Source organism: Saccostrea echinata, unplaced genomic scaffold (assembly GCF_033153115.1).
Source record: "Saccostrea echinata isolate AGI-Se365-2 ecotype Australia unplaced genomic scaffold, CSIRO_AGI_Sech_v1 ptg000054l, whole genome shotgun sequence".
NCBI classification, from domain to species: domain Eukaryota; kingdom Metazoa; phylum Mollusca; class Bivalvia; order Ostreida; family Ostreidae; genus Saccostrea; species Saccostrea echinata.
Window position 1 is genome coordinate 53,685,507 of NW_026889803.1, and position 12,820 is coordinate 53,698,326.

At 33.3% G+C, this 12,820-nt stretch overlaps 1 protein-coding gene across 1 annotated transcript; it reads left to right on the forward strand.

Annotated features, from left to right (window-relative positions):
* The first annotated feature begins 382 nt into the window (after nt 1-382).
* Nucleotides 383-10,226, forward strand: LOC133172560 (uncharacterized). The gene is made up of 7 exons (XM_061307474.1): nt 383-423; nt 4,766-4,867; nt 8,313-8,420; nt 8,700-8,820; nt 8,970-9,047; nt 9,588-9,675; nt 9,774-10,226. Exons 2-7 carry the CDS (start codon nt 4,784-4,786, stop codon nt 10,219-10,221), a joined length of 927 nt encoding a protein of 308 aa, XP_061163458.1. The 5' UTR covers nt 383-423; nt 4,766-4,783; the 3' UTR covers nt 10,222-10,226.
* Nucleotides 10,227-12,820: the final 2,594 nt, after the last annotated feature.

Sequence of the window (12,820 nt, forward strand, 5' to 3'; positions counted from 1 at the left end):
TGCTCTGGTAGATATGAAAATACAACAAAAGCGTAAGTAGATTTCTTAATGTTTTTATTATATAATATGTCAAAAATTTGATGAAATATCCTATTATAACTATACTATATCTTATTTACTCAGATGGGATGGGACAAAACTGGGACAATTTTCACTGAATGACTAATGTTTACATAATCAAGTGATCCATATTTTGAAAGTTTGGAGCAATTTTATATTTAATATTGTTGTGCAGGAGTTCTTGAAACCGATTTTTCCTATCCTTATTTATTATTAAAAAGCCATGTTCGTATAAAAGCAGTGTTTGTGTAAGTAGAATTTTGCGCACTGAAATTTTTATTTGTCATTTTACTTTGTATGGAAACTCGTGTTGTTCAAGATTCGTCAAAAAGGGGAGAGAGACGGGGGAGAGAAAGAAAGAGAGTAAGCATTCAAAAAGATTATCTTAATTAATTTTATTGATAAAAATTAACTTTATTTATTAAAGAAAAAACTTATTGATAAAAATTATCTTCAAATTTTCAGTTGTTGTTTTTTTCTTAACGTTCGTATTATCATATTCATATAACGTTCATATAGACCGGGCTGCTCTATACGTGAAAGTTTAAGTTTGAGGTGGGAGTTATTCAGAATTAAAGGTTTACTATACATTAAAAAAGATTATACATCAGAATGTTCTTTCCATTTATAAATTACGAGATACACAATATATTTACTTCCATGAAGTACATCTTTAAAAATGTATATGTTTTTTTCATATATAATATACAAAGTTGCTTATCATTTACTATCGACAAAACGACAGGTCCCTGTTTTAGATCATTAGACTTTACTTTTTGCATAAAAACGTACGTTACACAGTTTTTGTTTTATATTCATTAAGTCAAATATATTTTTGATGATAGGTGATACATGTGTCTGATTCAACAGCCAACATTTATACTTGAGGAAATGATAACGTTTAAAACGGTATCGTTTTTGTTCGATTTTCATCCGATTAGAAGCCTTCCGTAAATGTTCTCCACTACATGTATAGTCTCAATCAAGTCAAGTATTTTATTTATAGTCGGCATGTATATACAGTATAACAGAATAACATGAGCTGTGATAGCTCGATCTTTAACCAACTTTAACAAATTTACACAAAGGTAAAAGTAAAAATATACATAGTTAGTATAAAAAAAAGCATAATTTAAATGAACCATAGGAAATAAGCACATATACTAGCAATTACAAGAAAAAAGACTGAAATTAAAAAAAAAAAAAAAGCATAAATTTATAATGCACATGTATGACTATCACAGGTAAGAAGAATCACAAAGCACAATACAGAACAAACATTTACTATCACTGATCATGCCGATGAAAAAAAAACTAAAATAAACAAAGACAAAGCACATTTACTAGCACTGATAGAAGAGAAAAACTGAAGAAAAAAATACAAGGAAAGCAACATAGATAGTAATTATACATATGACAAGCACACATATGGACATGTACAATCACAGAACAGGAAAATATAAACAGAGCAAAATCTAAAGCAAATTCATATTAGAAATAAAAGATACACCACAGAAGAACACTTAGAAAGGCTTCTCAGACATATGCAGCATGGACTGGCCCCAAGACCATAAAATGAGAACAGACTTAAGTCAAAATTTCAAACTATTATAACTTTTGAAATAATTTTGATATTGAAACAAAATTTTCATCATATATTTGAATATACACAACATTGCAAAATTTTAAGCAAATAGATTAAATAAAACTCAAGATATTAAAAATCAAAATTTTGACTTAAGTCTGTTCTCAGTTTATGGTCTTGGGGCCTGGTGTTTACATAACCTACATTTACATTTCTGATTTCCACACCAAGTAGATATATAGTTTTTAAATAAATTGAAGGAAGTTGTGTTTCGAATATCATTAGGAAGAGTATTCCATATCCTTGCTGCCTCATATCTGAAAGAATCTTTTCCATACCTTGTAGTTTTGGGTCTAGGGATTTCTGCGGCCTTAGAATACCTAAAATTATATGAATTTTCTCTAATTATAACCAGATCTTGGAGAAAGACTGGACTCTTTTTATTAATAATTTTAAATGTTTCTAGTGCTAGCAATCTCATTCTTCTAGTCTTTAGAGAGGGTAATTTGGGTCTTTTCAAAAGTTGTTCATATGAACTTTTATAGTCATTATAAATAAAACGCAACGCTATTAACTGAATTTTCTCAATTTTTTGAGTATTTAACTCACTACAGAAATGCCCAGTCAGGGGGCAATAACTAAAATTCGACATAATAAAATTATGATATACGGTAAGCTTTCCCAATCTATTCAAGTATTTCCCAATCCGTTTCAAAACATTTAGTTGTCTTGCTGCCTTCTTACACGTCTCTGAGATATGAGTATTAAAATTTAGTTTAAAATCAATTGTAATTCCTAAAAGTTTAACTTCATCTTCACATTTGATGAAAACATTTTCCAAGTTAAAAGATATTTGTTTCTTTTGTGTTTTGGACCCAATTGCAATTTGAAATTTTTCAGGATTTGCCTTCATTTTATTAATTGAAAACCATTTAATAAGAGATAAACTGTCCTCCTGTAAGGAATTTATGACATGTTGTAACGTATTGTGAGATTTTGCTAGAGTATTGTCATCTGCATAATTATAGAGGGTATAGTTTTTAACAAAAAAATCATGCGATCATTCAGACGCATGGCTTTATCACACAAATCGAAGCGATTTGATGATCAAGACTAATTTCCATTGTTATCGGAAGAATTTGGCGGTAAAAAATGCGACTGATAGGAACAAACCACCTATTGTACATTGTATGACCTATGACTACAGTGCTGTTATTGACTTTCAAATAACTAGGTAGTCGCCCGCGTGACGCAGTGGTTAGATCGTTTGCTCTAGAGTCGCGGAGTAAGGAGTCAAAACTTAGGTCGCAGTTGGAATCCCACTGCAGGACGTGTAGACCGGTCCTTCGAATGAGACTATATAAACCGAGGTCCCGTGTCGCAGTAGGTACTGGCACTAAAAAAGATCCCTCACTGCTCGAGGGCCGAAAGCGCCGACTACAGATTTAAATTTGCAGCAAGTGGTGCCGTCTCAATATGAGTGATAAATTCTCGAAGGGACGTTAAACAAAAACAAAACAAACAAACAAATAACTAGGTCATTGACCTACTTTTCATGTTAACGACCCCGAATATTTTTCAGAAAATTACAAAATATAACAATTAACAACACTCTTGTGATAATGAAATATATAAAGAAAACGGAATAGTGTTGCTAACATAAATACACAATTAGAAATTGAACAATTTATAAACCATTTAATTATTCCTGTCCGAATTTCCTCTGTCGATTTTCTAAATTTTACTCATTTTTAATCAAATATTACAAAAAATTTAATGATAGGAACTCTTAACTATCTATATATAGCCTCAGCTTACTAATATTGTCCTTATTCTGTTGGCGTTATGATTATATGAGGTGAATGATCAAATTCTTTAGATAAGTTTTCTGGAATTTTTTTTTTATTAATATATTTTTGATATTCTTCATTGCACGTTATCTAATTATTTGACATAATGCACGAGTCTTAATACATGTATTAGGTCGCCCATGTGGCGCAGTGGTAGAGCGTCTACTAGAGTCGCGGAGTAAGGAGTTGACTTTACGTCGCGGGTTTGAATCCCACTGTGGGACGTGGGGACCGGTCCTTCGGATGAGACCGTATAAACCGAGGTCCCGTGGCGTAGTAGGTACTGAAACGAAAAAGATCCCTCACTGCTCAATGGCCCTGAGTGCCGAGCATAGGTCAAAATTAGCAGCTCTCCATCGGCAAGTGGTGGCATCTCCATGTGAGTGAAAAGTTCTCGAGAGGGATGTTAAACAACAAAAAACAAACAAACAAACATAATACATGTATTATTTGCAAATGATATTTTTAAAAAAGCATAGCAACTTAAATTTCAGAAATTTATAAAAATAATGAAAAATTAAAATTTCGTCCGAATTTTCAATTAATAAATCTGCTTTTGTTTCAGCATATTTTCTTCAAATGGTAAAAAAACAATTTGATAGCGATTTATTATACAAGAAGTTTTGATGTTAGATAATGTACTTTATAGCAATCTTTTTCTGTCAATAAAAACCCTGAATAACCGTCATTCTTAAAAGGGTGGAAATAAAATAAGTGTTCATTGTGAATGTGGAAACACAAAAAGTATTTATTGAGAATTTCACTTGTTATACACCTTGTATTTGGTGATTCTCCTATAATGTGTTCTAATCATTGCTGTTTTTGATTGAAGTGAGAGGAAATTCGGGTGGTAGAATAATTGTTTGTCTATATTCGTGTTTACTATATAAATCACATTTAGTCACAGTATAATCATACTGATAGTATATATTTTACTTGAATTTCTCCTGCTTTCATTTTTGTATCCATTTTGATATTAAGATAAAGGCGAATCACATATAATGTAATAACGCTTACAAGTAGGATCAAGTACCATCCACTGATAACGGTTTGTGACAGAGCCTTCTCTTTTTCTTGAGTCAGACACTTTATATTTTCACACTGGTAATAAATCTAAAGCCTTTTTATTTTTATTGAATAGTACTACATTTCACTACAATTTGATCTTCATAGCCTTATTTGCTGCATAGTGTTGACCGTTAATCGAAGAATGTATGAGTTTAAATTTATGTTAACATGAATCTGACACATGAATGTCTATAATTGATAGAGCACTAAGAAGGTATAGATGGAGGATTACATACTTCTGCGAGAGGAGGAGTATCCCAGCCTGCTGGAGGAATTAAAAAAACTGCTGCCGGCGTCACTTATGGTAAGCATAATTAACCGAGGAAGTTTTTATCTTACCTCTGTGCTTTTATTGTTTGAATTATAATCTTAGTAGGTCTGTTGTAATCGAGCAAACCCTTTAAAATTTGACTTTGAGGATTAAAAATATATCAATTTACCAAAGAATCGGGAAGTAAACTAAATACAATTGTCGAGAACATAGCTAGGACATAAACTTCTAAGCATGTTGTTAAAATGAAATATGATCAAATCTAAAATTTTCTGTTAAATTATAGGGTATGCAGACAAAAAAAATATTTCTTCTAAAATTAAAAAAAACTTACTAGTATCAGTAGAAGACCAACGTCATATTTTTAACTATGACTTCAATTACGTTATTTTGACGTAACGTCCATGTGTACCAAAACCGTGCGCAACGCGAACAGTTACAATAGCTACTTTTCGGACCTTTCCGTCAAGCGGAAAAACAAATCTTTACCTCTTACGCTTCAAAATATACAAGATGGAAAAGAAGGACAGTTAAAAATATTTCACTTGGAAGATTTTTTGGTTTGAAAGTATCTTGTCTAGTACCTGAATAGGAAATTTCGTTGGCCATTCAAGTTTTGAACATTTTCAAAATTACCGCCATGATTTTCAAAATGGCGGTATTTCCTATATTGCATACATGTACGAGGGTGATCAAAAATTTTTCGAACTATCTCTATATATACAAAACACCGATTCAGATCAGAATGAAATTTGGCAACATATAGTCATACACAGGTTCTATAAATAGCTGGTGCCATGTAATGTTTTGCTTCATGTTTGTGACGTCACAATGTGAAAATGACGTCAATATGTAGGTGACTTGTGACAAAAAATGGTTGACTCAGTCGTACTCGAGCAACAAACGGCTGTAAAGTTTAACGTGTATCTTGGAAATTCCTTTGCAGTAGCATATAATAATTTGTACAACGTTAATGAAGACTAAAGACTTGCCAAAAGTTTAATCATTAATTGGACTGTTAGACCCCGAGGGTCTCCACAGCCCAGTAACCTAGTACTTCGGTACTAGCTTGAAAATACGGATCTATATTTAATCTCTGTGTACTTCGGTACTAGCTTAAAATACGGATATATATTTAATCTCTGTGGTAATATTTAGAAATTTATTTCAAAATTAAGGATTATCTCCCTCATGCATAGCTCTGATCCTTCGACGTATTTGGCTCCAGTCTTTGGCACTTTTTTCAGCTCTTCGAATTCTTTTTATTTAAATTTTGGATTCCCAACCTTTCGGCTTAAGCATCACTGAAGAGACATAATTTGTCGAAATGCACATCTGGTGCATCAAAATTGGTACCGTATATGATTTACATTGATTGTTTAAGTGAAGAAAGGGAGATGATTAAAAATGACGTTGTTCTGTTGCCCAGTGAAAGCAAGCGAGGAAAGAGGTGTGTCTCTAGTTGAGCAATTTGTAATGAAAGATCGCCAAGTTACAGTTAGAAAAATAGTTGAATATCTTAACAACAATATAATTATTGAATCCCTAAAATATTATTTATTTGAGACTTTGAACATATCAGATATGATAAAAAGAAGGCTCCCATACTTTATCCACATTGGATATATGATGCTCCCAAAACAGAGGACTTGGGTTACGATGGTCACCATGCTCATTCTGGGTAAGGGTATCCTTATCCACCCATCCTATTGCCGAGATTTGGTCTTTTTGAGAAATTGGCTATTCTTGTTGTAAAAAATAACTTGCATGAAAGAAATATAAGACTCTGAAAAATCCCTCAGCTTCTGTGAACAGAACGCTACGGAGCATGTCACGTGACAGTCTGGATAACGTGATTCGCGCATGGGCAGAATGGTGGAAGATGTGCATTAATATCGGAGAGGACTACTTTAAAAAATAATGAACACCGAAAACTAATTTTATTTCTTTTATGGAAGTGATTCAATTAGTTCGCGAACTTTTTGATCACCCCTCGTACTTGTATTTAGCATTTTCAATTTTTTTTCTCAAACATTTCTTAAAATCTTTGAAATAATCAAAAGTGTTATTACATGTATATATGCAGAGAGTTATGCTAACATACATGTTGCCACCGTTTTATAGTATTCACCTAATCTTCAGAACAGGTAGCTGTATAAATCAGTACAAGTTAATTGTTAATCCTTATCTGAAAAAATTGTAGTTAGCCAAACAAATGATACTACACCTTTTCAAGTATTTCTTGGCACGAGGCTGTCATTGGCGCCAAAGACGTCCCGTATAGGGCTTTTTGTAGTTAGTCAAACAAGTAATTCTACACCTGTTTAAGTATTTCTTGGCATGAGGTTGTCATTGCTGCCAAAGATGTCCCGTGTGGAACCCAAACTCCGGTATATTTTTCACATACATGTATTTAAAGGTCAAGGTATGCTCTCCTTCCAAGACCGATCTGTTTATATGCTCATAAAGAGCAACCCTTGAGAAGAGAAATGCCATCAAGAGAACCCTGTTTCGTGTAAAGATGTCAAGAAAGAAGGATTTCATGTTGGTGTTGAATATTCCAAATTTGGCGTTCTCTGACGTTGATATGGACTTTTATGCTAATTTTAAATTTGTAAAATTCTTTTACAATGCAATATGCAGATGCAATATGCCTTCCCATTGCCTTCTCTCTGTTATTGCTGTTTTGACAATCTATGCATTCATGTCACACTTTAGGATTTAATGTGTCGTTTTAGAATTTCTTCTCACCATAGTAGTGCATGCTGATCTTGATTGATTTACAAATTAGAAACGATATATTGCGTAATTTAAATGCATTTTAACAATTAATTCTGCTTTTGTTAAAACAAAATATGATGTTTAATATGTCTTGTATAAAGTGTAATTATAACAAAAATATATCACAAAACGGCCAAAGATATTACTGTAAATCGATCGTATAGCAGTATAGAAATGTCGCCATTTTGTTTAGCGGCAGCCATGTTGAAAATGGCGGAAGTTGCATTCATTTGACCAGCGACGATTTTAGAAACAGTTTTAACCGACTGATAATTGTGTTGAATTTCATGCTTGTCTCCACAAGTGAAATATTTGGGTGAAATTGTGCTTTTACTCTCTACACTAGGAAGACTAAAATAAGATAAATGAGTTGCTTTGTATATGAAATTTTATATTCTGTGTTGGACATGAATCCGTGGGTCTCTTCATAGTAATGATACTATGAAAACAAAAACAACAAAAATAACCTAGGAAAATGAGTGATTTCACAGTATCTTCAAAGATGGCTTTTTGTAACCATTTGGTACATATCCTCGCTATATCCTTTTCTTCAGCATACCTAGCCTTACATTATTATTTTTTAAAAGAATTTTAAATAACATACAAATGTTTACCAAGCGTTTGAAGATCGAATGTTTATAAAGTACATGTAAATCCAATAAAGAAAATATTTTCGTTTAGTTTAATTTCTTTATAGGTGTATTATCCATTGATGTTGGCCAATGAAAATCTCCTCCGGAAATATAAAACCGTCTGTGTCGACAAATGGCCGGAGTTTGATTGTGTGTTAGAGGTGGAAAACTTGGTACGTTGTGCAGATTATTTACATGTTCAGACAATCGAGACTTGTCTCTAGCAGCATTCATATTTTCAACTTATTGTAGTTTGTTTTTCGGCGATCATATAATAGTCTTGCACTGACAAAATCAATAGAGTCTGATCCTCCTTCAAAAGGTATCTTATCCAGAGTAAAACGTTTAAACATATTTCTTTTACTACAAATGCAGATAAAACATGTTTGCTCACAAAAAGTTGCTGCATGAAATGTATACTTAAATACCTGATATTGTCAGGAATTTTTCAGGCTGATGATGTGTCCCCACACAGAGTGAATGCCTTCTGTAGGAGGGAGGAATGTAGTGTTCGTCTAAATAGCATGATTTGTCAGCTCCTTCAGAAATCACCATGCGATATTCTCGTTTACGGTATCATTCATAGTAATCCTTTTGATCTTTGCAAGTGCGGATATTTCAGGTATATTTTGAAGTTCATTTTTAATTCATAGAAATGCAAATGAGTTTTAATTACAAAAAGAAGACTTCTCACTGATATATATGTAATATTCTGATATTAGGTGGACCAAGACGGATGAAGGAGATAATTTCTAAGTCAGGCGATCCAAACACCCCTAAGATTTCGGCTTCAGGGTGCTGTAAGCATTTTGTAATTTATTGTTTATTACTTGTTTTTCATTTAATCACCATTTTGTGTAAGAAGTCTTTCCCAGGATGAGATATGTACCTCCACTTGACTGTACTATATACGGACATTTTTTTTGTTTTATACGTTCCTTCGCAATCCATGGCTTTTCAGTCCGCAATGTTTCCCACAGAGTCGTTAATGACATGATCTGCCAAGGGGTCGTAGGGAGTTTTGGCTTGAAAAGATGATAGCACTGTCATTCTAACTGTACCGTTTTCCAATTTTTATTTAAACGTATACGAGGACAGTCTTTCGCGATTCTCAGACTCTGTATGTTTTTCTTTACGGAACCTATTTGTTCTTAACAGTAACGTCTGCGATTTCTCAATCCAACAGAAGCTCTTGAAGGTTTGGAAATACGTTTAAAATGCGTGTATTTGATCGGTTTGTTATATCAGTTAAAACATGTATTGATGATTCCATTTATCATTTAAGGAAGAAGTGAATATTGATATATAGTAGTAAATTCACTTGTCTGTCCAATACATAGGTGGATCCAAGAGTGTTCAAGGAACTGGCCCCACAGATCTTGGATTTAGCAATGCCTACAGAGTATCCAAAGATACCTTAAAGCGATGGTACATTAAATTTTTCATTTATTTTTATCGAACAATTCCTTTCTGAAAACCATTTTTTTTACCCATCCTGTCTCTTCTTTTGTTTGGAATTGTTGTAGTGAAGTTCCTCCCAATTTTTCTGTCACAAGCATAAAGAAAGAATACATGGACTTAATCCTAACTAATTGGCCGCACTCAAAAGTTTTAAGTGATGCAAAGGAATTTTTCACACCTATGGCCACCTCCTTGGAATCTGTTTGTATCCTCAACGAATCAGGAGAACCTGCGGCTTGGGGTTTTGAACAACATTACGGAGCAATTGGGCTTATATATGTATTACCAGAGTACCGTAGGAAGAAACTCGGCAGTGCTGTTGTTTCTCTTCTCTCGGAGAAAATCCTTAGGAAACATGACTTTGTGTACACAGCTATTGAGGCGGAAAACACCAAGTCCATTACATTGCATAAAAAGCTTGGCTACGAGGAATGTGACGTATATCCTGAACGTATCTTCAACTGGTTTCTTTACGAGAAAGAAAAGAAAGGAACAGATAAATGTTGTCAGTAGTTCTACATAAGCTTTATATATATATATATATATATATATATATATATATATATATATATATATATATATATATATATATATATATATATATATATATATATATATATAAACAACGACAAGTTGTAAAACGTTAGCGCTTTCATTTCAAATTCTTCAGACGTTTTACTTTAAACATTTGACGTTAAAATGTTATCATACATGTATATATAAGTTGTTTCAAAGAAATGTTAGTAACCCTAAGAAACACGGGAATAATTCGTCCGGTGTTTGTACTTTTCTCTGTTTTTCCATTACTTTTACATTACTGCAGATAAAAAATATTCCTGAAATAGTCAAATTATACGCAAATCAAGAGTTCAATTACTTGACTATACTTTCTTAATACAAATGGTTAGGTGGGTGTTTTTATATCTCAGATGAAAACTTCATTGCTTTCACTGAAAGGCAATATTAAGCCATGGTGTTCAATGTCAGACTCCCATGCATTTTCCCAGTTTTAGCCACCTATCTTTCTTTCATTACCTTTGTAGAAGTTAGAAGCCACATCCAAAGTAAGGGTTAATTGGATTTCATGTGTTTATTTTGCTTGTTTGTTTGTTTGTTTAGGGGGTCATAAAATGATTTTAAAGAAATGCAATAAACAAGACTAGCATAAATTACCATACCATATCTCGTTAATAGATTTTCCTTTATAATGATTCTGCATTACTCATTGCAGCATTTGAATAGAGGGCTTTAAAAAATATATTTCTGCATTGCGGTTATGCATCCAAGTTTAAACAAATAAATCATCTTGCTTTGCTCTTCCATTCGAGAACATCGGGAAAGTTTTTTTTTAATTGGATGTAAGACATTACAGCAACAATGCTTAAAAACTGAAAACGGAAACTATTCTTGTTTGATGAGTATTTAGAGGATATTATCTTGCATGCAAAATAGTGGAAATTACTCTTCCAAATTGTAAGGACCATCAAAATCATACATATTAATTAGGGATGTCAACGAATACTCGAACATTCGAATATTCATTCGATGAGTTGATATTCGAATATGAATTTAAGATTCGAATATTTGGTGTTTTTCTCAGATTTCATAAAAAGAAGTACTGTGTTTCATAAATTTTGATTAAAACAGTGCTGGAATTATCCTTGTTTAATTTACTAGCGATCAATTTCGATCTCCTGATTTCTTTCACTACTTTCTTATCGTATATATCTACTAAATTATTTTGTTTTGAGTAAGGTATTAAAGAATTATACAACAATGTTTAATGTATAGTACAAAACGTATTTTCCTAGTTTTTATTAAATAAATACGATCGGATCTAGAATCGATAATATTATTAATTCATATGCAAAGAATATACAGCGGTATTTTGTGGTAAATGTCTCGTCAATTCCCACAATAAGCATTTCATGGAGGATCTAGAAGATCTGTGAAAGTCTAAAATTGAGATGATTGAAAAAGAACGTAATGTTGTTACGGTTCATACTTTATGTAAGAAGTCAAGAAAATCAAAAGAAATGGATTGGTGTTTGGTCTTTGTCCAACACAGAGCTTCTGGTAAAGTCAGCGGCATTGAGCGGCATTTGTCCAACACACAGCTTTTGTTAAAGTCAGCGGCATTGAGCGGCATTTGTCAAAAAGAGAGCTTCTGGTAAAGTCAGTGGTATTGAGTGGCACTGTCCAAGACAGAGCTTCCGGTAAAGTCAGCGGCATTGAGCGGCATTTGTCAAAGACAGAGCTTCTGGTAAAGTCAGCGGCATTGAGCGGCAATTGTCCAAGACAGTGCCTCTGGTAAAGTCAGCGGCATTTGTCCAAGACAGAGCTTCTGGTAAAGTTAGCGGCATTGAGCGGCATTTGTCCAAGACAGAGCTTCTGGTAATGTCAGCGGCGTTGAGCGGCATTTGTCCAAGACAGAGCTTCTGGTAAAGTCAACGGCATTGAGACTGCAGCCACAAACTTTTCTCTTTTTTCTCTGTTTTTTCCTCCTCTAAAGCGATGTCCTTTTCTTGTTGTTGACATACTGTAAGAACAGGCTATTCCTTCATGTAAGAAGTCACAAAAGATAAGATTACTTTTAGTTTATAGAAAACTACCAGTACTAAGAAATATCTTGGGTAAGATGTTTTAAAAACTTTTCTAAGAGTCAAAGCATGGTATTTGTCCAACACAGAGCTTCTGGTAAAGTCAGCGGCATTGAGAGGCATTTGTCCAACACAGAGCTTCTGGTAAAGTCAGCGGCATTTGTCTAAGACAGAGCTTCTGGTGAAGTCAGCGGCATTGAGCGGCATTTGTCCAACACAGAGCTTCTAGTTAAGTCCAACACAGCAACACAGTGCTTCTGCTAAAGTTCTAGTTGCAAAGTTTAAATAACATATGAAAAGTTTAATTCTTCTCAAAAAAAGGTTTTATTCACTTTTGTCCAAGGAAAATGCTTTTGCCTAAAAAAAAAGGTGCACAGGAGGTCTCAAAAATTAATGTGTGCTTAAATAATGTTTTCTTTAGACCAAGGATAGAAGAATCTGAATTACATTAATTCTTTTCCTACTGATAAAAGAACTTATAATTGACAGAAGGTTTACCATTCTATCTATGA